Genomic DNA, 26867 nt, shown 5'->3' with positions numbered 1-26867 from the left:
CCGGGAACAACCTGGGTCGGTGGACGAGCTGGTCCTTCACGAAGGGACGCTAGGCCAGGAGGAGCAGGAGGAGGAGCCCGCGACAGCTGGGCGGCGGAGCAGCGCGCGGTGAGGGAGGGCGGAGACGGTGCGGAGCCGAGGGGGCGTGGCTGTGGCTTGACCCCGCGCGGGAGAAGGGACACAAGAGCAAAGACCCGTAAGTGGGCGGGCCCGACGGGGGCGTGGTCAAGGATGGGCTCCCCCAAACGTTGGCCCCGGCGGCCATGATGAGGCCCCGCCTTTGCGCTCCAGCTGCCCCCCCTTTCCTTGCCGCCGTGATTCCGAGAGGTAAGACTGTCTGGACTGAGGCCTGGATGTCCTCGGCTCGCCTGCGGTTCGGACTGCACCCGCGACGCGGCGGGGCCTGGTCCGGGCGGACGTTGAGACCGGTGGCGCCGCAGGCTTGAACGCGGAAACTGCGGCCGGGATCCCGCCTGCGATCGAGCCGAGGCCGGAGGCCGAGCGCTGGGCACCGAGGCCAGGACCTTGGCTGCAGACGCAGGCCTCGTCCCGAATCCGTTTCTTTCACTGAACTTCCAAGAATGGGGTGCTCGGGCCTACGGTCTCCGCTACGTTTATTTAGCGCTTTCCATTTTGCATAGATTTTCCCCGCCCTTTGACCCGATCTCTACTGCACGAGGTAGATGTGTACCCAGTTTATAGAGAAACAGACCCCAAAGCGCTAGTCGCCCCGCCAAGCGCCCCGTTCAGGGGTCAGCGAGCGCTTTGGACGTCTGTTAGTGTCGTAAATGTTTTGCGAGTTCTGGAGGGGTCTGGAGGTCACCCCTGAAGGCGTTGCCCGGGAGCTGGCATTGGAGCGGACCATGAAGGAGGGCATTCAAAGTTGCTGGAATGATAACTAACATTTGCATGCATATCATAGTCAGCAGTGTCACAACCAGTAGTGAATTAACTCATTTAATCTCGGGAGCAATCACGAATATTCTATCGTATTAGATATTATACATATTAGATATACGTGGTGAAGCCGGAATTTTAACCTGGAGGGTGTGGCCCCGGAACCTACTCTGAAATTGTTAAACCATAGCGTTGAGTAAAGCCACCCAGTGGAAACATCCAGGCTGTACTAGGATTGTGCATAATTGAGTTTGACTGATTTAAGGTGATAGAAAGTGAGGCCAAAAAAGTAATGTGGGACCGTTGAAGACAATTTTGAGAGCGAAGTTAACGTGTTTGGAATTCGTGGATGCTGTATTTTTTCCTCCCACGGTGGATTAGAAATGTATATGTGGGCCAGCCATGTGAATGTTTATAAAGGAAAAGAGATTATGCTTAGTACCGCAGTTAAAATGTGACCAAAGTATATTACCAAAGTAGGGCAAGTATTATATATATACCAAAATAAACCAAAGTTTTATTCGTCTTTATTTACCTTTTGTCATTTCTTCATAGTTTCAATTTTATGAAGTTTTAATGGCCTCAAACCTGAAAATATATATATAATTAGTTGCATTATTTTTCGTTTCAATAACTTAGTGGGTTTCAACCACTAGGTGAGTCGGATAAGCCCTACACCTGTAGCAGCAGCCTGGAGATGGCCAAGATTTCTCTTCTGCTAGTTAATGTGGGCAGGCTAACCATGTTTTTAAAATTGATAGAACACGCTTACCACAACTGAATTATACACTTAAAAATGGTTAAGGCAGTAAACTTTATGGTATGTGTTTTTTATCACAGTTTTTAAAAATAAAAAATAAATCAAAATGACCAGCAATTGCATGCAGGCCATGTTAAGCCTGAATATGTAATGTGTGTAGGTATCCATTAAGCAATAAATTCATGTATTGAAGCCCTGGGCTTCCATGCAGGATTGATTTTAGTGGGATATACAAGAAAGAAGCAAAGCAGGAGCCTAAGTTTTCATTTCTTGTGTATAATTAGGATGATAGCAGTGAGAATTCAAAGGAGTAACTTTAAGACTTTTCACACATCGACAGGCATGGATGAAAAGAGAGGCAAACAAAGGAAAGAAAATGGTTTGAAGGTGGGACACAGACGCTTCATTTTAGATGTGTTGAGGGTTTTTTTTTTTTTTAATTTTTAATAGTTTATTTATTTTTTGAGAGAGAGAGAGAGAGAGCAGGAGGGGCAGAGATAAAGGTAGAGGTAGAAGGCTCTGCCCAAGCAGGCTCTGCACTGTGAAGAGCCCCATGTGGGGCTGAAACTCACAAACCGTGAGATCATGACCTGAGCCGAAATTGAGTCAGATGGTTAACCAACCTACTGAGCTACCCTGATGCCCCAGATGTGTTGAGTTTTGTTAACTGGTGACATATCTTGGAAGAAGGGTCCAGCAAGACATTTAAATTCTGGCACTAATGTGTGAGAACGATTGGATCTAGAGATGCAGAATTTGATTCTTCCACCTAGAAAATGTGGTAGAAACATAGGGAATGGGGAGGTAGGGCAAGTGCGTGTGAAGAGAAAAGGAAAGGGAGAAGGGGCAGGAGTAGGAGAACCCGGATCTTGAGTTCTCTCTGAGACGAGGATTGGTGCAGACAAAAAGGCAAGTAGCATTTGGTCGGGTAAATTTATATTTCTTATATGTTGCTTTGAAAGTTGGATGAGGGGCACCTGGATGGTTCAGTCGGTTAAGAGTCTGACTTTGGCTCCAGTCATGATCTTGTGTGGTCTGTGGGTTCAAGTCCCATGTCAGGCTCTGTGCCGACTGCTCAGAGCCCAGAGCCTGCTTCAGATTCTGTGTCCCCCTCTCTCTCTGCCCCTCCCCTGCTTGCACTCCGTCTGTCTGTCTCTCTCTCAAAAATAAAGAAATGTTAAAAAACAATTTTTTTTAAACTTGCATATAATTGGTAGTCTGAAGTTAATAAGTTATTCATTAATTCAACAAATAATTATTAGTTATCTCTTATCTACTAGATGTACCATGGCCTGGGAAAGCAGACAGTCCTTACTAAATTTAATAGGACATCCTTATAGAATAATTCAGCAAAAAAATTTATTCCTTGGTCTTATGTATATATGCTAAAATTATACATCTGTCTTTGTCAGTGTGTTATTTAAGTTAGGATCATGAATAAGAATAGCTGATGTTAATAGTCAATAATTAATAACATTTATAAACTTTGTTAAAAATTGATCTTTTATAGATTAAATGCATACACCTGTGATAGAAGGTAATGTCTCTGTAATTGTAAACCCTAATCCTATAAAATTAGTCAATCTCAGAGTGTCTAATAAAGAGAGTATTTAAAGACCCTCCAAGGAAAGGAGAGCATAGCAGTAGAGTAGACGTCCTATTGTCAGGCTTCCTGGTTCAAATCCCAGCTTTCCAATGCAAAGCTAAGTATTTGGATTTACTGAGGACATTACTAAAAGATGGAATTTAAACTAATTTTTTTAAATTTTGCAAAGACATTTCCAAGATTAACTTTTTAAGATGATTGTTAAGTATTTTTTTAGAGCGACCCTAACACCACAACTGATCAGCGTACTGTAGAACCCAGCATATCAGTAGAAATTATGTAGAACATATTCATTGAGAAGAAAACTAGAGTGGTAATACCTGTTTCCAGTTTCTGAGGATTTTCTATTCAGTGTGTTTGGCTGGTCTGTAATAAGGAGGGGGAGGGAACCTTCCTCAAGAGATACAAATCAGAAGGTTCTTCTTTGCTCAGCAGGCACTTATGGTAAGGATGCTTTTCCAGCTTTTTTCGTATCATTAAAAATAATGTGTGGTATTTTAACATTTAAGTTTAAAACTATTTATGACATTTAAAAGATTTATTGGAGAGAAAAGAATTACCAAACTTCAAAATCTCCCAACGATAAGCTGCACTTTTAATTCACTAATGTTTTTAAAAGGAAAATTGTTGATCTAAAAGCTGTACATTGCTTTCTCAGAAAAACTCTCCTGGGACGAGGAATTTGATCGGGGTGAGCATATCACAGAGTGGCGATCACGCTGTAAGTGCTCAATAAATGTTTTCACTTACTGTTATCAAAATGGTTATTGTTACATCATTCTCCTCCCATTTTAAAATCAGCCATAATCAGTAATACCAATTCTTTGATTCCTTTGTTAGAGTTGACAGGTAAACTATTAGCAATTTTTTTAAAAAAATTTTTAATGTTTATTTTTGAGAGAGAGAGCGTGCGCACATGAGCAGGGGAGGGGCAGAACAAAAGGGAGATAAAATAATTAAAATTCTTTCTGAAAAGAATTTGGAGCAGTCCAGAAAAAGAAAAAAAAAAAGCTTGTTAATAAATTAGGCAAATTAGTAATGACATACTAAAGTACTAAAGTTTCCTAAAGTGCATAACAAGTATAATTGTGTGCATGAAAGTGAATAAATAATGTTATTTATCAGAGAAAATTAGCATGTGAAAAAATAAAACAGTTGCATGTTTGATAATCTATCTGAAAATGAGTTTTCAAATTTTTCAAGAATGAATGTAGAAATGAATGAGCTTGATCTTTACTAATAGGAGAAGAATGGCATTGAAACAGATTTCCAGTAACAAGTGCTTTGGAGGATTGCAGAAAGTTTTTGAACATGACAGGTAATAACTAAGAAGATCTAATTTTAGATATCTTTCATCCTGCTTCTATTTGATTCCTTAATAGGCCCATGAATGATCACTGTTGCACAAAATTACTGTTTACGTAGAAAAATGCATATAGTTCTTATCAAAATAAACCTCATTTGTGATATTAGTGATTATAATACAATATGAGTGACAAAGATGTGGTACATTTCAGTGCCCATGAGCAAAAATGTAATTTAAGATCTTTAGAATTCATTTTTTATAAAAGCTGATTTGTTATTTCATACATTTCTTTAGAAACAGAAAAAGTTTCTCTTTTAGTAATATTAGTGCTACATTGAGGATGTTACATTTATTCTTTTAATTTATTCCCCCATCCCCCAAGTGACTTACATGCCATGCACAGCAAAGACTCAAGTTGGTTAATAGATCAGTATGCTAATTTGGCCCCATTCTTTAAGGATCAAGTTATGTTCCTTAAATATTGGTAGAATCACTTATTTTGTACATTAAAACACTTATTTTTATGTTTCTGTCTTAACCAGTCTGAGGCATTGATTTTTTTGTTGTGGCTGTTAAAATTTCAGTGTTGAACTGAACTGCAAAATGAAATTCGCGATCTACTTACCACCCAAGGCAGAAACTGGAAAATGCCCTGCGCTGTATTGGCTATCTGGTGAGTATTATGCATTTAAGTTTTGGAAGGAGTTTCTTTTTGTTTTTAACTGGTTCATCTTACTCTTTTATCTTGATTTCCTTTTGTGCTTTCTGAGCCATTTATAGGACTTTAGGAGCCTCTTATAGTCAACTCTTACTTTATCCTGAGAATAACTTCAGCCCTATGGAATTACATTTATTTCACTTCTTTTAAAATTAAACCAAGTAATTTAACAGAAAATGTAAAATTCTGGACTCATTGGCAAGAGCTTGGAAATGTTACTTATTCAGGCACCTGGGTGGCTCAGTCGGTTAAGCATCCGACTTTGGCTCAGGTCATGATCTCGCGGTTCGTGGGTTACAGCCCCGTGTCAGGCTCAGGACTGACAGTGTGGAGCCTGCTTGGGAATCAGTCTCTCACTTGCTCTCGTTCTCACTCTCTCTCCCTCTCTCTCCCTGCCACTCCCCTGTGCATTCTCTCTCTCTCTCTCTCTCTCTCTCAAAAATAAATAAATAAACATTATTTTAAAAAAAGAAAGAAAAATTACTTAACTTGTACCTACCTAAGAATTTTTGAAGTCTATGGAGATTTTACCACTCAAATAGAACAATATCAAATAGAACAATATTAGGTAAAACACCAGAGCACCCACAATACACTACTTAGAAACTACCAGCAAATAACTTTTTTATAGCCTTCTCTAGAATGTTTTAATTGGACTCCACCAATCTTCTCTGGCAACAGTCTGGGAAATCACAAAAGAATACTAAAGCTTCTTAAGCAGTGGTGAATATTAAAGACTATAGGATGGATTATGAGACAGTAAGGCTTTGCCACCAGTAGTTTGAAGCTCCCTGCTAACTTATTTCACAAGATGTTGGTATTTTATCTTTAGAAGCAAACGTTGTAAGGAGACACTCTGTAGAAATCAAATTAAATCATAGAATGCTCTTTTTGTTACCTTAAAATTGCTTATATCTTTGATTTTAATAAATTCCCACTTACATATGTTTTATCAAGGATAATCCCCAAATACCAGTCTTTTAAAATGAAAATACATATTTCATTTTAAAAGGTAAAAATTTTTTAAGTAAATAAATAAAAGGCAAAAATTAAGTGTCTGTGTGATTGTAACTCAGCGGCCCATTTCTGTGTTTGAAAAAAGCAATCTGATTTTGCTAGAAAAGCAGTAAGTATTGCCAAAAGCAAAAGAAAGAACAAAATTGCATGTTTGTTTTAGAAACGTTATTGTATAGCTGAAGACCACCTTAGAAAATAGGTAACTGGGGCGCCTGGGTGGCTCAGTTGGTTGAGCGTCAGACTTCAGCTCGGGTCACGATCTCGTGGTTTGTGAGTTCAAGCCCCGCGTCGGTCTCTGTGCTGACAGCTCAGAGCCTGGAGCCTGCTTCGAATTCTGTGTCTCCTTCTCTCTCTGCCCATCCCCTGCTTGTGCTCTCTCTCTCTCTCTCTGCCTATCAAAAATAAATAAATGTAAAAAAAAAAAAAATTTAAAACAAACAAAAAAAAAGAAAATAGATAACTATTCTGTAGGCCCAGAGAAGTTATACATTACCCAAGATCCCTTGACAGAGTGAACAAGTTGTCTGACTCATAGCCTGGCACTGGATTTAGTCCTTCTCTTATTCTTTTCACATTTTGTTTTCTGGCGGCAGCCGCTGGAGACCTGTCTCTTGGCTGAAAGAAAGATAACCAAATCAGAAGTACCAGGAGGGTATTGTGTAAGAGGTACTATAATAATAAGGCCCTAAATTCCTAAGCAGAATTGAATCTGTCAAGACCTATCATCTGAGCTTTAGGAGTATAAAAACTAGAATCTTTGTTTACATCACATGACAGCACGCTTTCCTTAGTGAGAGGCTGAAGAACAGATAGACCTTGGAAATCAATGCTTGATTTTCTTTTAAAAAAAGTGAGATCGTCTGATCAATATACTTGAGAAATAATGGCAGAAAATTTTCAGGATGTTTATTTCCAAGTAGGTTGAATAGGAAAACACTGACAAGGATTTATGTCAGTTGTTATACTTGCAAAGTTAACAAATTAACTAAAATTAGAACATCCCGTCAGGCTCTGGGCTGATGGCTCAGAGCCTGGAGCCTGTTTCCGCTTCTGTGCCTCCCTCTCTCTCTGCCCCTCCCCCGTTCATGCTCTGTCTCTCTCTGTCCCAAAAATAAATAAAAAACGTTGAAAAAAAAAAAAAAATTAAAAAAAAAAAAAAAAAAAAAAGGGCGCCTGGGTGGCGCAGTCGGTTAAGCGTCCGACTTCAGCCAGGTCACGATCTCGCGGTCCGTGAGTTCGAGCCCCGCGTCAGGCTCTGGGCTGATGGCTCAGAGCCTGGAGCCTGTTTCCGCTTCTGTGCCTCCCTCTCTCTCTGCCCCTCCCCCGTTCATGCTCTGTCTCTCTCTGTCCCAAAAATAAATAAAAAACGTTGAAAAAAAAAAAAAATTTAAAATTAGAACATCCAAACTGAAATTGTCAAAGATGGTCCTGATGGTGTGGTTTACATCTTTCCCAAGTTAGGGTGACCTTCAGAATAGCCATATACTCAAGAGAATTGAAAATACGTGTCCAGGGGTGCCTGGGTGGCTGGTAGAGCATCTGACTTCAGCTCAGGTCATGATGTCACGGCTCGTGGGTTCAAGCCCTGCATCGGGCTCTGTGCTGGCAGCTCAGAGCCTGGAGCCTGCTTCTGATTCTGTGTCTCCCTCTCTCTCTGCCCCTCCCCTGCTCACGCTCTCATGCTCTGTCTCTCAAGAATAAATAAACATAAAAAAAAAAGAAAATATGTGTCCATATAAAAACTTGCACATAAATGTCCATGTATTACATTATACATTTGCTATTATAAATAGCAAAAAAAAAAAAATGGAAACAAACTGATAGTCCATCAACTAATGAAATGATAAGTGTGGTATGTCCATATAATGGAATATTAATTAAATAACAAAAAGTAATGCAGTCTTTATAGATGCTACATACAACATGGATGAACCTTGAAAACCTGCTAAGTGAAAAAAGCCATTCACAAGAGACTACATATTGTTAAATTCCATATATATGAAATGCCTTGCATAAGCTAATCCATAAAGACAGGAAGTGATTACCTAGGGCCGTGGAGGGAGGGTTGGGTGAAAACAGGAGTAACCACAGATGGGTATGGGGTTTCTTTTTGGGGTGATAGAAATGTTCTAAAATTAGATAGTGGTAGTGTTCCATAATTGTAAATATACCAACAGTCAAGCTGTATACTTATATGGCATCTGAATTCTACCTCAATAAACCTGTCAACCAACAAAAAAAACCCTCAAAGCTCTTTATAGAAAATATAGTTGATCTAGTGGATATTAATTCGTAACTGTCTTTATACTTGTGAGAGTAATTCTGCTAGTAGAATTATCTTCCCTTCTAGGAGTCTACAGTTTATTCCCTCCTACATTAATCAAGGAATTTGTGTTCTGACTAGAAAACAACAAATTTTTCTCTGGTCTCTAAACATTGACATTTCTTAAGCGTAAGACACTGCACTGTGTCTGAGGCACAATTCAAGGCTTTTTACATGTTACCACATTTAATCCTCACAGCCATAGTATAAGATAAACATAAGCAGTATTATCCCCATTTTTCAAATGAAAGAACTGAGACTCAGAATATTCAGCTTACTTGCCTAATTTTGGTTAGGCAATGAGTGGCTGAGTAACATCTTTAGAATGAGATCCTGTCTGAAATCCTTTTCAGACATTCTTTTTACATTATCACCTTGCCTCTAAACACATTTACATTAAGGTCAGCAAGAGTGCTAACCTTTTAGCAGTATTTGGGGCAGCTCTCCTTCATGATACGGCTCCAGAATCTCTGGAAGACGTACTGGGAAGGAACATGGTAGACAAACAAGGACCCTGTACTCCGCCATGACTAGTGAAAGTAGGTATGTCCTCACAGTTTAAACATAAACTCCCATAACGCTTTATACCATGACACTTGTAACTTTGTATCTTGTAATTATGAATTTAATCTTCATTAGCAACTATTTCATAAGTCCCTGTGCTGGCTGTTAGGGGATAAATAGAAACTATTAAAGTGTTCCATAGTTAATTCATTCTGAGTCATGCGTACTAGTAAGCTTTGATGTTGCTAATCATCAGATGTAGTGGAATATTTAGCATTGGACACTGGAAAAGGTGTGTTAGCTTGGGCAGTACTTAGCTCAGTCATTTATTGCCAGTTTATTCTTGGCCATTCTCACGTCATTATAGTATGAGGCTCCTATAGTAAGAAAATTCAGTCATCTCTTCGATCACATGTCTGAAAAGGCTAGATAGCTAGGAAAAATGGAAGAAACAGCTGTAAAAACTGGCGCTAAAATTTAAGGAAGGTACATGGCAACCATTTCTCTTTTAAATCAGTGAAGAGGGGCGCCTGGGTGGCGCAGTCGGTTAAGCGGCCGACTTCAGCCAGGTCACGATCTCGCGTCTGTGAGTTCGAGCCCCGCGTCGGGCTCTGTGCTGACAGCTCGGAGCCTGGAGCCTGTTTCCGGTTCTGTGTCTCCCTCTCTCTCTGCCCCTCCCCCGTTCATACTCTGTGTCTCTCTGTCCCAAAAATAAATAAAAAACATTGAAAAAAAAAAATTTAAATCAGTGAAGAATACAGAGATGATCAGGCAGAATTTTGTAGCTGAGGACTACTCATATATAAAAAATTATAAGTTATTTATAGTATTATGGTGACTTATTGTATTTATGTTTTAATGCAGGAATAGTAACACATTTAATTGGCACGTTTGACAGCACCCCAGTGGGGTTGATATAACATTCTCCAGTTTGAAAAATTCTGATTCCCAAATACATCTGGTCCTAAGGATTTCAGTAATTAAAACTTCAGTGAGTGACTTTGAAAGGACAGCTATGGGAGCATTTAACCTAAGACAGTTCTTGATTAATACTGTTGTAAATTTTACAAGAAAGGGAACTTTATTATCTTCTTTAGAATTATTTCTTTTAAAAAAAGCCTTTTATTGATAGTAAGTGAGCTCGTTTTCCCATATCATATAGGGATTAACTCTTATCAGCTATCCACAGTATAGCATGAAATAATCTATTCTTCTGCAGGTTTAACTTGCACGGAACAAAATTTCGTATCAAAGTCTGGTTATCATCAAGCTGCCTCAGAACATGGCCTTGTCGTCATTGCTCCAGATACCAGCCCTCGTAAGTGTTCTCGTTCCAGATATTCTTTGTAAAAATATGAATCTTTAAAGTATAAGTTGTGTAACGCTACACAATGTATTTCATATTTTTGCTATTATCTCAACCTTTCAGGTGATAATCATGATTATAAAAGACTGTGCTATATATTTTCCTCATTGCGAATTTTACTCATGACATCACTCTTACAAGAACAGACAGTTTTGCTATTCCCATTTTATAGATGAAGACGCTTCAAAACAGAGATTGAGCAACTTAGTTAATATACCATATTGGCACCAGTGCCAAAAGAACATACGATGGATAAGAAGTTTTTCTGTTTCAAAGATAAACTGCCTTGTCACATGAAAATTAGGTTTTTTTCATCCTCTCTTCATCAAACAATCATACAGTGAAATATGCATTCGTTTTAATATAAATAACTAGAATGCTTACATTGAAGAAATGAAAATATCAAATATTTGAAAACTCAGTCCATCAGAATTAAAGCTTAATTTGTGACCCTAGAAGTGTCAGGAAAAGGAATTTACTTGTCTTTAATTTTTTTAAAGTGTACTTATTTTTAAGAGAGAGATAGAGTGTGAGCGGGGGAGGGGCAGAGAGAGAGAAGAGAGGGAGACACAGAATTCGAACAGGCTCCAGGCTCTGAGCTGCTAGCGCCAGACGTGGAACTCCAACCTGTGAACTGACCTGAGCCAAAGTCGGATGCTTAACCTACTGAGCCACCCAGGCACCCCTGGAAGTGGAATTTAAACCATGGGGGAAGGGAAGGGGAAAAATAGTTACAAACAGAGGGAGGGGTGTAAACCACAAGAGACTCTTAAATACAGAGAACAAACTGAGGGCGGATGCGGGGGCTGGTGGGAATGGGTGATAGGCATTGAGGACGGCACTTGTTGGGATAAGCACTGGGTGTTTTATGTAAGCCAATTTGACAATAAATTATGTTTAAAAAAATGGCAGCTAAAACTATCTGGAAGATAAATGGCGGGCCTTAGGAAGTAGTGCATTTCCTTTCACAGCACATATAATACACCAAAGCAAGACAGGTCTCACTAGAAATGTAATAAAAAATTTAATTCAGGGGCACCTGGGTGGCTAAGTGTTGGTTAAGTGTCCATCTCTTGATCACAGCTCAGGTCTTGATCTCAGGGTCATGAGTTCAAGCCTCACATTGGGCTCCATGCTGAGTGTGGAGCCTACTTTTTAAAAAATGTAATTCAGGGGCGCCTGGGTGGCTCAGTCGGTTAAGCGTCCGACTTCAGCTCAGGTCACGATCTCACAGCTCGTGAGTTCGAGCCCCGCATCAGACTCTGTGCTGACAGCTCAGAGCCTGGAGCCTGCTTCGGATTCTGTGTCTCCCTCTCTCTCTGACCCTCCCCTGCTCATGCTCTGTCTCTCTCTGTCTCAAAAATAAATAAAACATTTAAAAAAAAAATTTTTTTTTAAAAAATAAAAAAAAATAAAAAAAAAATAAAAATAAAAAATGTAATTCAGAGTACTATCAAAAATGTTAAATGCCTAGGAATAAACTTTAAAAATATGAAGAATTATTTTTTAAAAGAATTGCAAAACATGCCAAAGATCATAAACGAAGACTTTAATAAATGGAAAAATGTCATGTTCCTGGATGAGTAAACTAAGTATTACAAAGAGGTCATTTCCCTGAAATTACGTATTACCATAATTCTATTAACAGTCTCAGTTGGCTTTTTAACTACCTAGAAGTATATAAAATAAAACCTAATAAATTTTAAAAGATTATAAGAAAATCCCATTGGGGGATGAATAAATAGGGGAAACATGATGGAAGTGATTCCAAAATACATAAAGAGACATTTTCAGTGCGAGATAGTGAACTCAGCACAAGCATCTTGTCTCCCTTCCCTTGAAAAGAAGTGTTGGTAATAGGGGAGGGGTCATCAGAGAAGGAATCTCAGCACATTTTAGAAGGATAGAGGATATAAGCCCTTTGGGAGGTGAACAGTGAAGAAGCATATATTCAGAATACATAGGGGTGCCCTGGGTGGCTCAGTTGGTTGAGCAACCAACTTCAGCTCAGGTCATGTTCTCATGGTTTGTGAGTTCAGGATCTGTGCTGACAGCTTAGAGCCTGGAGCCTGCTTTGGATTCTGTGTCTCCCTGTCTCTCTGCCCCTTCCCTGCTCACACTCTGTCTCTGTCTCTCTCAAAAATAAATAAACTTAATTTTTTTTTTTTTTTTAAAGAATACATTGGAGGACATTTCATTCACAAAGAATGTCAGTGTGCCTCACCTTGGCAGTGAATTCTCCAGCCTGAAAGGGCATTCCCTCCCTTGCCTCATTGACTAGAACTAGTCACGTGGCCCTATTGAGGGACAAGAGGGCCAGGAAGTATGTGCCCTAAGAGGCAGAGAACTGCAATAGTTGGTGATCAGCTCAGATGCAAATGAACTTTCAGATTCATTTAAAAGTGTGTTACAAAATACAGGTTATCACTACGAAGTAGGTGAAACCACAGGGTTTTCCCTTGATAGGTGGCTGCAATATTAAAGGAGAAGATGAGAGCTGGGACTTTGGCACTGGTGCTGGGTTTTATGTGGACGCCACTGAAGATCCTTGGAAAACTAACTACAGAATGTATTCTTATGTAACCGAGGAGGTAATTTCATTTCTGTTGTACTTATTAACTGATGATTGCCAATAGTTTGGTTTGGGACACAGAGTCCTTCTAGTCCTGAGAATTTTAAATTGGGGTGTGGTAGTATTGAATCTATTTGGTACATATTTATTATCTTAGTGAACATTCTAAAGTTTACTTGTACAATAGTCTTATTACAATTGAAGTTAACATTAAGTACACTTTTAAAGAGGGTAATAATTACATTGACACCTTTATACACTACCCAGAGGATACAAAGAAAACAATATATAAAAAAACTTTTCATTTCTCTGGCAGCGGGTTCATTCAGAAATATTTTATAATGATTTACCAAGGCTTAGTTAGAAAGGATAAATAAGTAGCTAAATCACTGCTTCTATTAATAATATTTATGTGTAGTTTATGCATTTTTCTAAATTTTGCATATGTACATCATAAAACTCAATGATACAAAATTTTAATCATCCATTATTCTGCACCCCAAATAACAACTATGTTTTGGTATATTCCAGACTTTTTTTCTATGACTAGTTTTCCTAGAATTATAAAAGTTTTTTTCATGTTCACTTTTTTAATTGTATAAAACAAACATTTTCTAATACTCTGTTGGTAACATAACCTTAATAATTTCATAATATTATATCACGTGTCATAATTTACTTTTTTGTAATATAGGATACTTATATATTTACATAGATTTTTTACTGTATTAAGTTTTACTGCATTGAGTGTCTTTATGTATCATTTTCCCCCCTAAGGACTTTTCCCTTAGAATAGATGCCAAGAAGTGAATTTTAGACATTTTAAAGGTTCTTTCTGCATCATTTTCTTTATGCTGCTTTCCTAGAAGGATGTACCATGTTTTCTCCAGTGTTACGTTAAGAATCCTTGTCTACCTGAGATTTTTATTTTTCCATCTTTATTAGTTCATACTATTGTAAGACTAGATTTGGAAGTATTGATTGTGTAATTATTTTATATAACTTTGGAAAAGTGTAAACTTACTTCTCATACCTTCTGTCATATTATTAAATTCTCTCTAGCTTCCCAAACTCATAAATGACAATTTTCCAGTGGACCCCCAAAGGATGTCTATTTTTGGCCACTCCATGGGAGGCCACGGAGCTCTGATATGTGCTCTGAAGAATCCTGGAAAGTACAAAGTAAGATTACCGAAGCTTCCAGTGACAAGTATTTCTCTTGGATAATATCAATTAGCAACTTTACAAAGAGCAATAGTAGGATATTATTATTAGTACTGGGACTAAACTTTTCTAGTGTTGGGAATGAGCTGTAGGGGAAGAGCATTAAACTGAACACAAAATTATATGCTCCAGAATCAGAAGTATAGGAATTCTATCACATTTGGTCTACTAAAAACATTATAAAGCAATTTCTACTGCTTCTATTCAAACTGTAGCTTTCTCGGCTTTTTTTCCCCCCTAAGTCGTATTCTTGTTACTATTGCAGTATATATCACATTTTTACCAGGAAATATATTTGTTAATTGAGTTCAATGTTCTGACGGAAGAAGAAGATATTCATGATTTGTGAAAGTGAAGAATTCTTTCTTCTCAGTGCCTTGGATGAAAATTGGATTGCAGCGTAACTGATAGATAACATCCTCAGTCTTTCCATTCATTTATTTGAAACTGTATAGCTTTACTTTTTTGTTGTTTAAACGAGCCAAGTTGGAATGACCACCCTATGTAGAACGTCTGACTGGCAGAGCAGCATACCATCGTGTTGCAAAAGGCAATGTTGAAACAGGCATAATCTCAGGACTGCTTCTGTCTTTAAAATCACAGGGCTGTCGGATACCTCAAGATTTGTTTAATCCATTTCCTTCCCCCAGAAGGAACTTCTTAGTCATTTCAGGTGTGCCACTGAGAAGTGAAAATACTTCTTACGGCAGCTTCTTATTGCGGCATCAAATATTTTTCTTTTAATAGCCTTTGCTGTATAAAGTTGAATTAATTCAAGTCCTGGCAGTGGGTTTTTAATAAATAAATAAATAAATAAATAAATAAATAAATAAATAAATAAATAAATAAATAAAATGGTCTTATATTTTTGTACATAGGCAATCCGTTTATTACGTTTGAGGAAGAAAATCAAATTCAGTTGTTTTTTTGTCCTTTAAAAAAAGCGTTAGACTTTGATAAACCTACACAGTGATAAGTGCTCTGAAACTGAGCGATTCCATCTCTGCCACTTACCCAGTGAAAAACAACATTGCATGGGGGTGCCTGGGGGCGCGGTCGGTTAAGTGTCTCATAGTTCGTGAGATCAAGCCCTGTGTGTCAGCTCCACGCTGACAGGAGATGGCTTTGGATTCTCTCTCCCCACCCTGGCTCACATACTCATGCGCTCTCACTCTCTCGCTCTCTCTCTCTCCCTCTCCCTCCCCCTCTCCCCAAATAAAAAATAAACTTTCAAAAAAAAAGAAAAACAACACTGCTTAGAACCCAAAATTGTGTTGTATTAAAATTCTGCCACATTTAAGGGCATTGTTCAGTGCTTTCTTGGTCCTGTTTAAAGAGAAAGAATGTGTCTCAGATTTAATAACCTCACAAAAGTAGGTACGAACTGTTTTATATCACTACGAATTAATTTTAAGTGGAAAAAAGGAGTAGAAAGTCTAAATGTAAACTTGCATTTGTGCCTTATTTAATGAAATGTAATGTTTTGCTTTCCACTATGTTGGCACCTATGGTTAATTAGCTCTCTTACTTGAACACATGAGAGATGTATCATGGAGAGGGCCTGCCGTCCCAGCACATATGATAACTCACAGAGAATTGTTCACAAGTAGTTTTCATGGCAAGTCAGAGTTTATAAGCAAGTTGCAAATAAACTTCTGAGTTTTTAAGCAAGTTGCAAATATGTGTTCCTGTTTGATTTTGCAAAATATAACTTGTTTTTAAATTTCCTTTGTTTCTGAAGTCTGTGTCAGCATTTGCTCCAATTTGCAACCCAGTGCTCTGTCCTTGGGGCAAAAAAGCCTTCAGTGGATATTTGGGAACAGATCAAAATAAATGGAAGGTAGGTACTGGGAAGGCTGTCTTAATGTTCATTTTTAAGTTTTCAAATTTGTGAAAAAGCTACATATCACAGACATTATATTCCTAGCTCACTCACAGACGCAGAGCTAAAAATAATTAACAAAAGGAAATACATATAATAATAACAAAAAAGCCTTTTTCTCATTGTATTGAATTGTGGCAGACATTCTGAGACTACATGTTTTTTCTGCTAATGATTAATTTACATGTTTATTTCTTAAGTAACATTACCAAAAAATACCACATTTTATCCCTAAATTTAGATTTGCCTCTTAACCCTGTGCTCATTTGTACAACAGGAACCATGAGTCCCGGCCTTTTAATTGTTTCATGTGTCTGTTTCAAAATTCAGCATCTCTCAGATTGAGATAGTCAATTCCAGACTTAAAAGTCTTTAAAAATAGATATTGTGTAATGTACATCTATGTGAACATTCCCAATAGCAAGATTGCTTTTTGAAGCATGGGAGCAGATGCTTCAAAATGAAAATTAAAAATGGCTCTCTCTCTTGAGACTCATTTGACTTTTGTGCAGAAGTAGACTATTTGCAAACTTCACCAAGAGTCTGGATATTTTGCAAATGTACTCATCATCATATGCATGTGAACAAGTAGGAAATACTTGAGTGGGGGGAAGAGAAAAACTTTTTTGTCTTACTGTTGTGTGTTCCAGGTCATTCACCCGTGCATCTCAATTTTATTTAAGATTGGTCATTGAAATTCTAACAAAGCAGAGGTTTAATCCTGTAGTCACTAAATTAGAATCGTGTTTTGCTTAGGCTTAGATTTTTGTTACAGTGGAAGAATGCAGAACGTGATTACTGTTAGGCAGTTTGAGAGCTGACAGTGCACATACATCAGTGTTAGCAGTCCTTGCCACTGTGCAGAGTCTGTGTGGAGTTCTGAGACCTTAGGTCACAAAAGTGATCACCTTTCCCATCCACACGGGGCTTAGGGTCTCATAGAAGTATTGAGCAAAAGACCAGCTGGTTGGGAGAAAGGAAGGGAGAGGTAAAGGCACAGGTAACCAATAAAGGAATCTATAATTTTTCTCCAAGTGACAGTAGATTTTACTACGTTAACTATGTTGTGTTTAGGCTATTATTTAATTTACTGTTGGGATAAGGAGCCCATGCACAACTATGAAATCACAGAACTTAGAACTAGTTGGACTTTATAGATCCCCTTCCACTCTCTCCTTTAAGATTAAAGAAAGCAAGTCTTAATAAAGCATGATACTTTAGAAGGGGAAATCTTGGGGGTTTTGTTTGTCTTGATTGGTGCATGGAAGCTGTGGCTAGTGAATATATATGAATAATCAAGAATACTTAAAAGTGGATAATAAAATATAAAATTCTAACTAGTCGCAGCTCCTGAGATCATAAATTTGAGGAGTTGTTTATATGATTCAGATTATTTAAATTAAATCTTCCTGAAAGCTCATGGGGATAGCAGATATTTGGTGCTATTCAACACCATAAAAGAGAAGGCTGAATGTACTAAAGCCAAAAAGAGAAGACAACAAAACAGACTGTTTATTGGAAACAAAGAATATCTGGAAATAGAAAAAGATACAAGGGAGTTAGAAGAAAGAGTCAATTTGTGGTGGGATTCATAAAGGAAAAGATACGATGTGGGGTTTTTTGTTTTTGTTTTTGTTTTTTGTTTGTTTGTTTTTGGAGTTAAGAGATGATTAAAAACCTCAAAGGTTTAGAAGGGAAAGGCTATATTCTATGAAAAATGCTGAGATTCAGAATTCTTGCCACTGGCTCAGGACTGCATGGAAGTAGAAAAGAGGCTATAATTGGGACATAGAATTCTGAAGATCTTGTGAATAAAAACCAGGCAAACCAATGTAAAAAGTGTTTTCTGATTTAAAAGGCCTTCGAGCTTAAATGACTTTAAATTTCTATTTGGTTCTACTGTGGTATCTTCTGAAGAATATCTTTCTGGGTACTTTCAAATTTATTTTTCAGTGTTTTTCTTTTTCTAGGCTTATGATGCTACCCATCTTGTGAAGTCCTACCCAGGTTCTCAGCTGGACATACTAATCGATCAAGGAAAAGATGACCAGTTCCTTTCAGATGGACAGTTACTACCTGATAACTTCATTGCTGCCTGTACAGAAAAGAAAGTCCCTGTTGTTTTTAGATTACAAGAGGTGAGTCCCAGGAAACCTCAACTTGTTCCAAGTAACTATAAAAAAGCAAATCCGGGGGTTCCTGGAGGGCTCAGTAAGTTACGCATCCAACTCTTGATTTTGGCTTAGGTCGTGATCTCATGGTTGTTCATGAGATTGGGCGTGGGGCCTGCTTAAGATTCTCTTCCTCTCCCTCTGCCCCTCCCCCCACTCACATGCTCTTTCTCTCTCTCTCTCTCTTTCAAAAAAACTTTTTAAAAAAGGCAAGATTCCGTAATACTTTATGTTTGGAATTTGGAAAACTACCTCTAGTAAGATATTTTTAAAATTATAATAAGATACTTAATGTGAAAGCCTTCTGATTAAATTAATGATATCTAAGACCAAATTCCATAGAAAAAAGAAAGCCTTTGGCAGTGAAAAGTGTTTATAATTTTTTGTATGGCCGTAGAACTAGTGAATAACAAGATTACTGGATATGTCTTTCTTTACATGCATGTGGCTGTTCTCACAGGAAATAACAAGAATAAGCTTAATTACTCTTCACTTCGTGTACACCTTAACCTCAGGTTATCAACCATTGGTCTCACACACATCTGCAATTTATACGGTTTGAGTTAGGTGCTAACCTAAACATTGTGCTGCTTGGCAAGTTTTCCTTGACTAAATGACTTTTGGTTATCCACTGCTCACCTAACTCTATGCTAATACAGTTATAATTAAAGGAATTCTGTTTTTATTTTTAAAAAATTATAAGCTTAGGAATATATAAACAAAATATTTCAGGATGAAAAGTGAACACTGTAAATTACAAGGGATTGTGATTTGATTTTATTTTTTATTTTTTAAAATTTACATCCAAGTTAGTTAGCATAGAGTACAACAGTGATTTCAGGAGTAGATTCCTTAGTGCCCCTCACCCATTTAGCCCATTCCCCTCCCACAATCCCTCCAGTAACCCTCTGTTTGTTCTCCATATTTGTGAGTCTGTTACATTTTGTCCCCCTCCCTGTTTTTATATTATTTTTGTTTCCCTTCCCTTATGTTCATCTGATTTGTCTCTTAAAGTCCTCCTATGAGTGAAGTCATATGATTTTTGTCTTTCTCTGATTGACTAATATCACTTAGCATAATACCTTCCAGTTCTAGCCACGTAGTTGCAAATGGCAAGATGTCATTCGTTTTGATTGCCGAGTAATACTCCATTGTATGTGTATGTATATATATATATATATATATATATATATATATATATATATATATATATATACACACACCACATCTTCTTTATCCATTCATCCCTCGATGGACATTTGGGCTCTTTCCATACTTTGGCTATTGTGGATAGTGCTGCTATAAACATGGGGGTGCATGTGTCCCTTCGAAACAGCACACCTGTATCCCGTGGAGAAATGCCTAGTAGTGCAATTGCTGGGTCGTAGGTAGTTCTATTTTTAGTTTTTTGAGGAACCTCCATACTGTTTTCCAGAGTGGCTGCACCAGCTTGCATTCCCAGTGATTGTGATTTTTTTTTTTTAAGTTTTATTTTTCTTGAGGGAGAGAGTGCTTACGTGCATGGGGGAGGGGCAGAAAGAGAGAGAGAATCTTAAGCAGGCCCCACACTCAGTGCAGAGCCCAATGTGGGGCTCAATCTCATGACCCTGAGATCATGGCCTGAGCCAAAATCAAGAGTCAGATCTCAACCAACTGAGCCACCCAGGTGCCCCGAAATGATTGTGATTTTAAAACCATTTTTATTCATGTTCAAGGGTACTGTGTCAGACACATTGATCTAAAATGTGTAATTACGATGATAAATGTCCAGATACATCTAGATCAATGTATAATGTGGCACATTGCAGTTTACCAAATGTTTTCACGGCATTAGGTCATTTTATTTTTATGTGACCACATGAGAGACCATTCTTGTCCTCTCCCATCTGTTTTTTTGTTTGTTTGCTTTCATTTTTTTCAACTTTTTTGTTGTGGCAGAATACCATACATAAAATTTGCCATCTTAATTATTTTCAAATGTACATGTCTGCTAATAAATATATTCATAATGTTGCTCAGCCATCACCACTATCCGTCTTCATAACCCTTTTATCTTGTAAAATTGAAACTTTATGCCCATTAAACACCACATCTTCGTTCCTCCCTGCACCCAACCCTTGGCAACCATAATTCCCCTTTCTCTGTAAATCTGACTACTCAGTTCCTCCTCTAAGTGGAATCATACAGCCATTTTCATTATTTCCTTCCTAGACTGTTCACTGCTAGTATAGAGAAATGCAGCTGATTTTTGTGTGTTGCTTTTGTATCCTGCTACTTTGGAGGCTTTAGGGTTTTGTACAGAGAAGAGCATATCATCTATGAACAGAGATAATTTTACCTCTTTCTTTCCAATCTGTATGCCTTTTATATCTGTTTCTTGCCTAATTGCTCTAGCTAGGACTTCAGTACTATGTTGAATAGAAGTGGCAGAGGTAGGTACCTTGTCTTGTTCCTGATCTTAGAGGAAAAGCTTTCAGTATTTCCCCATTTAGTGTGATGTTTGCTGTGGGTTTTCTAATATGGCTCCTGTCCATCTACTTTACGGGCTCAGAAAAGTAACCTGCATATCTAAAGTCTCACAACTAGTTCACAGTAGAACCAGGATTGGAAGCAAGGTCACTTGAAATGAAAATACTTGACCTCCTGTCATCCGTCTAACCAATCCCAAGCACGGTAAAGCAGTGCTTCTGAGGAACAGAGGGATGGAATTAGTTAATACGAGGAGAACTTGTGCACAGCCTCCTCTCCGTCTAACTTATGCAACAGATCTGAACAATCTTCCTGTTTTTTTTTAATTTCCCTAATATTTTGAACGTGTGAACAATTTATATAAATATACTGTGTAACATATTATATATATATATATATATATATATACACACACACACACACACACACACACGAGGAAAAATATGTCAAAAACCAATATATTGGATATACCTTTTTCTCTCTGAGTGTCCCTCTTTAAGTAATAGGGTATACTTAGATTAGTTAAAATACTTAAACATTTAATCACTTAAATTGCCTGTTTTAGATCAATAACCAACTTTGAGAAATCCAGATAATGATTTGATTGTAAAGTAATGCGTTTAATTGTATTAACCATAGCTATAAGTAACGTAACAAACCGTTTCTTTCCAAATGATTTCTTGGCACTCGCAATGTTGGATGCCTCTTCTTGCCCCTGCGAGGCTGTGCCAGGAAATTGTGTTGTTACCACCACCAACAAAGTTTCAGCCTGCCAACAGAGACTGAAAAATCTCTATAGAGCGTGTTATAAAAACAGCATAGAAGTAAAACACTGATGAAATTCTTAGAGGGGGAAAAAAATAAAGAAAGTTTTTATTTCTGAAATGCTCATAGCCTAAACAAGTAAAAAACATAGATGGGTGTATTTAATGAGTCAAGACAAAACATTCAATTCTGAAAACAAAAGAAAGCGAGAAAGTATTGAAATAACCAGTCACAGTCTTTAGCTCGGGCACAGTTTTTCATTCAATTTCCTTATGGCAAGGGCCACAGTCTGAAGGTTTTGTTTAGGCTTGTTATAATTGAATGAGCGACTGAGTAGACATGACTGGGCGTAGCTTCGGCAAAGTTGCTTTCGGGTTTTCAGGCCGGCTTCCACTGACTTCAGATGACCTCAGGTCCGAGACTTTTACCTGCTTTATCATTTGCTTGTAAGTACAGTATAACTGTATTTCTTTATGAAATGGGAGTGGTGAAGAATTAAGTAAGCTGAAAAAAATGGGGTCTATATAGAAGTACGTGAACTGAGGAGAAAGGCAGAAAATTATTATAATCATGTACATGCCTTACCCAACTTCATTTATTTACTTCTTTTTGGTGTTAAATCTCAGGGTCTTTTTTTTTTAATTTTTTTTTTTTTAACCTTTTATTTATTTTTGAGACAGAGAGAGAGACAGAGCATGAACGGGGGAGGGGCAGAGAGAGAGGGAGACACAGAATCGGAAGCAGGCTCCAGGCGCTGAGCCATCAGCCCAGAGCCCGACGCGGGGCTCGAACTCACAGACCGCGAGATCATGACCTGAGCCGAAGTCGGACGCTTAACCGACTGAGCCACCCAGGCACCCCTCTAAGGGTCTTTTTGTACATACTCTCTACTGTCAGAAAAAAGTTGAGAGCTAAGTGTGGTGCATAGAGGCATTTGTATGATTGTCACCTCATAGAATTTTTCCTTTTCTGTTTTTGGCTTCAGTGAATCTAAATTGAAAAAGCACTAGATAGCAGAGTCCTGATAGTATACAAAGATCAGATTTTACTCTGAAACCTCATTTGTCTAATTTTCAGTTTTAAAAAAGTTACACTGTGAGGGAAAAATTTCAGTGACCTAATGGAAACTTCCAGAAACAACATCGAAGCAAGGCTGTATACTACCTCTTCAAGTCCCAGGCCCTTTCTGAAGATTCATAGGTGGTTTGGGCCTGTGCACTGCCTGTCAGAGAACAGTAAGAACATGGCACAGAATTCCAGAAGTGCAGGGATCTCTCAGGCATCCCTGTATCCTCATACTCAGCACGATTACCCAGCACAGACTCTCGGCATTGCTTATTAAGTAAACAAGTGAACACCTTTTCTCCACAGTCTTCTTTGTATTCTGAAGAGACTTAATAACCCAGGAATTCATATGTGCGCCTTTCTAATTGGGTCTGGAAAATATGTAGGAAAGCACTGCCCTTTAGGACAAATGTTCATCATAGCTGCTGGAGCATTGCTGCTTTTTTGAGAGCCGAGTGAAGAATGAAAGAAATGTGTTCATTTATTTTTATACTCTGAGAGAGTCTTGCTACTGATGATTTTTCCATGTAGAGTGGGAGGTAGAAGAGGAAACCTAGGCTTTTTCAGGTGTCGCCGGATATATATAATTGTGCAAGCCGCCTAACAAACCAGAGCGATTCAGAGAATTTGATGAAAGGACCCACCCCCATTTAATCATATTGATAAATAGATCATGACTGGTCAGGAATGACACAATTGGCTGAGGTTATATAAGGATCTTCTGTGTACCAGAATGCCAGTAGTTCAAATGTGTTCTCCTGCCTTTAACTCTTTCTTGGTGAGTCACAGTAGGCATTTTCTGTTTTCTCGTAAAGGTGGATCTTCTGTGAAAATATCATTATGGAAGTCAAGGACATTGGTATGGTACTTTAGATAAAACGTACTGTGTTTTTGCAGTACACCCCTGAGAGCTCAAAACTGTAACTTTGTTTTACCCTGGGACTTCTCTAATATAGTCATAATAATAATTTAATAAATAATAATAGCAACGGTAACAGTGACTACCCACTATGCGCCTGAAACTGCAAGGCATTAAACATCTTTGAAACTGCATAAAAATACAGCATACGCAGTCACCGTAGGGACTTGGCTCCTCAAGTGCTTGGGGCATCCATTCCCTTGCATCGGTCCCTATTGTCCATCAGATACATCATTTCATCTGTTAAAAACCAGCAGCTACTACTTGGGACTGTATCCCTAGGGTTTGTCGATTGCAAATCATGGGCCTGGTTAACCTGGTAACAACTCAAGAATTCCATGAATGGAAAATGCTTTTCTTCACGTTTCTTTCTCTACATAAGAAATTGTTCTTTAGCTCCAAATTGAATTAACTGGGCCTCGTCTGATCGTTGAGAAATGTGAAGCCAAATAATTCCAAAGGTCAGTCTTAATTTTGACAACGTTCCTGTCAGACTCACTTCTATGGTTCGGCCACAGTAAATAGAAGAAAGTGCTTTTGAGTTGCTTTGATGACTTTAAACTAGAACTCTTTATTAATTGCCGTTCTGAGATACGTACCCCACATATTCCTGGAAGTAAGAGATGGAGAACGTTGACTGATTCGCTAAAACCTTAGGGATTTGCCTTGTTCCTTGAAACCCAGGGGATATTTTTATTAGGGCTCTTTTTGGTTCTTAAGTGCTTAGGAAAATTCCCATTTTCTCCCATCAGAGACCATTCACAAGATTAAGGTAAAAACTTAAAAATCTTAAGACTTTTATGTCCTTTCAGTGTATTCACCTTGCGTGTTCATTGTGTTTTGGAAGGGAGGCTGCCCCCAGATTACCTGCTGTTTAACCCCCTTAGGTTCTTCCCAGCTTAATTTTGTTTCTTTTTCCTTTAGAAAGCCTCTTGTTGTATTCAAGATGCCCCTGGGGGCATTGCCTCTCCCCTGACCTGTATCAGTGGGGGTATTTTTAAGTTTTTTGTTTATTTTTGTGAGAGAGAGAGCAGGGCAGGGGCAGAGAGGGGGTGGGACAGAGGACCCGAAGCAGGCTCCGCACGAACAGCAAAGAGCCCTACTTGGGGCTCGAATTTATGAACCATGAGATCATGACCTGAGCTGAAGTCGGATGCCTAGCGAACTAAGCCACCCAGGTGCCCCTTTGTCAGTGGATTTAATTGACCAGATAGTTTGAGATCCGTTTCAACTCAACTGCTTGGCAGAAAATTACATTTTCTTTCTGTTTCATGATTGTTTTCTAAACAGTCTACTGACTTTTTTCCCCAGTGTGGTTTATTGCTAAGGGATGTCTGTTTTAATGAATTTTTCCTTTTTCCTCAAATGATGATGTGATAGACTTTTATTGAGTAGAAAGTAGAATTTGTAACAAAACTTTATGATGGCTGTGTTTAACTTCCCAGACAACATTTGACCATTGGATGTTTTTTGTTCTTTCTCTGTATTGTTTATGTGTGCTTATTTTGCGTTTTAGTACTTTCTGTCTTATCGATGTTAATGTGTTTCTTCTGTGAGTCAAAACTTCTTGCCTATGTTTCTGACTTCTTTAAATTCTGATTCTTTTAGCCCTTGTTGATAGGACCACCTGTATATCCTGTACATTTAAGTAATGTGTCATTTCCTCTCTTTGCATAGTAATGGCAGCATCTAGAAACTAAGCTATGCAGAATGTTTATTTTTCTTCCTATTTTTGCTGTTCTTATAATAATGTTCAGAGAAAATGTTGAAGTACAAGTATAAGCTTGACTTTATTTGTTCGTTTATGTATTTATTTTTGAGTGAGTAAGAGAATGAGCTGGGGAGAGGGACAGAAGGAAAGAGAGTCGTAAGCAGACTCCATGCCAGTGGGGAGCCCCAACATAGGGCTCAATCTCACAACCATGAGATCATGACCTGAGCCAAAATCAGGAGTCGGACGCTTAACTGACTGAGGCCTGCAGGCACCCCTAAGCTTGATTTTGACTCTAAGCCTTCCTTATACTGTAATTTTTTCACTGTTTACAGATAATTAAATGACATGAGAGATATGTTTAATGTCTTTGATGTTTCTGAATGGAAAGTATCTTATGTTCCTCTCTTTTGTCTTCTAGGGTTATGATCATAGCTACTACTTCATTGCAACCTTTATTACTGATCACATCAGACATCATGCAAAATACCTGAATGCATGAAAAACTTCAGATAAGAAAATTTGTTCAGGATTATAAAATTGTAGTAAACAGAATTGCTGGGAAAAATGATTTCAATGCATTGGATTTCATAGCGCTAAAAATCATCATTCCATAGTTGAATCACTTTCTGAATGAATATATAAAACCTGCTTTTGATTTAAAAGTTATTTTGCCAATGTTGGGAAATATTTAATACATTACAGCTTTCTCAAGGTCATTTGGAAATCATTGTATTAACCTCAGGCCACAGAATATGAATATAATTGCATTTAAATCATAGAATGTTAACTCAGGAATTGGTTTAAGAGGTAATTTAGCCTAAACCCCTCACTTTTCCAGACTTTAAGTCTGTGAAGGCATGGACTGTCTTCATTATGTTTATTGTTCTGTCTCTAGTATCTGCCAACCACTTGGCTTCTAGGAGGCATTTAGTAACTATTTGTTGTTGAGTAAGGAATGAGGCTCAGAAAGATTAAGTAAATTCTCCATCATTACACAGTTATTTGTGGGACAGCTAAGATTAGAAGCCAGATTTCATAAACCCAATCCAATGAGACTTCTTTTCTTATCTATTAAGCCAAACAGATTTGTGGACATTGGTTTCTGGGATTTCTCAAGAGACGAGAATTAAATAATAAGACTCAATCTGAAAATAGCTCTATGTAAGGAAAGTTGCTTCGTATGTTTCTGTAAACAGATATTTTCCTGTAGTTACATGCAGAAATTTAGCTTGGTGAGCTCACCAAGAAAAGTAATCAGTCTCTTTGTAAATACCAAATTGTGTTCCTTTTACGAACTTAATATGAATAAACTCATTTTGAAACATGATAGATGAAGTCTGGCTATTTTATTTTATTTTTTTAATGTTTATTTTGAGGGGAGAGAAAGCAGGGGAGGATACAGACAGAGGGAGACAAGGGATTCGAAGAGGGCTCCCTGCTGACAACAGAGAGCCCGACAGGGGGCCCAAACTCACAAACTGAGATCATGACCTGAGCTGAAGTTGAATACTTAATCGACTGAACCACCCAGGCTCCCCAGATTATTTTAAAAACATTTTTCTATTAGAGAAGCATGAAGATTATACATT

At 38.1% G+C, this 26867-nt stretch overlaps 1 protein-coding gene and 1 long non-coding RNA gene across 2 annotated transcripts in view; one reads left to right on the top strand and one right to left on the bottom strand.

Annotated features, from left to right (window-relative positions):
* Nucleotides 1-224, bottom strand: part of LOC131485640 (uncharacterized) — a 33847-nt gene extending 33623 nt beyond the window's left edge. The window contains exon 1 of the long non-coding RNA XR_009248951.1: nt 12-224. This is a non-coding gene — a long non-coding RNA (uncharacterized LOC131485640). The remainder of the gene's footprint in view (nt 1-11) is intronic.
* Nucleotides 190-26605, top strand: ESD (esterase D). The gene is made up of 10 exons (XM_058685317.1): nt 190-327; nt 3922-3984; nt 4507-4581; nt 5154-5242; nt 10351-10449; nt 12964-13088; nt 14132-14251; nt 16035-16133; nt 18146-18313; nt 25697-26605. Exons 3-10 carry the CDS (start codon nt 4514-4516, stop codon nt 25775-25777), a joined length of 849 nt encoding a protein of 282 aa, XP_058541300.1. The 5' UTR covers nt 190-327; nt 3922-3984; nt 4507-4513; the 3' UTR covers nt 25778-26605.
* Nucleotides 26606-26867: the final 262 nt, after the last annotated feature.

The sequence above is a fragment of the Neofelis nebulosa genome, chromosome 1 (genome assembly GCF_028018385.1).
Source record: "Neofelis nebulosa isolate mNeoNeb1 chromosome 1, mNeoNeb1.pri, whole genome shotgun sequence".
Lineage (NCBI taxonomy): Eukaryota > Metazoa > Chordata > Mammalia > Carnivora > Felidae > Neofelis > Neofelis nebulosa.
The sequence above is the reverse complement of the archived record's forward strand: the minus strand, read 5'-3'. Positions and strand labels throughout refer to the sequence as shown.

What these genes read in the sequence shown, in the direction of transcription:
- ESD (XM_058685317.1), top strand. Translation starts at nt 4,514, where the DNA reads ATGGCATTGAAACAGATTTCCAGTAACAAGTGCTTTGGAGGATTGCAG. An exon ending in AAAGTTTTTGAACATGACAG is followed by an intron (nt 4,582 to 5,153) that starts GTAATAACTAAG and finishes TTAAAATTTCAG; the next exon opens with TGTTGAACTGAACTGCAAAA. An exon ending in TTGTTTTTAGATTACAAGAG is followed by an intron (nt 18,314 to 25,696) that starts GTGAGTCCCAGG and finishes TTTGTCTTCTAG; the next exon opens with GGTTATGATCATAGCTACTA.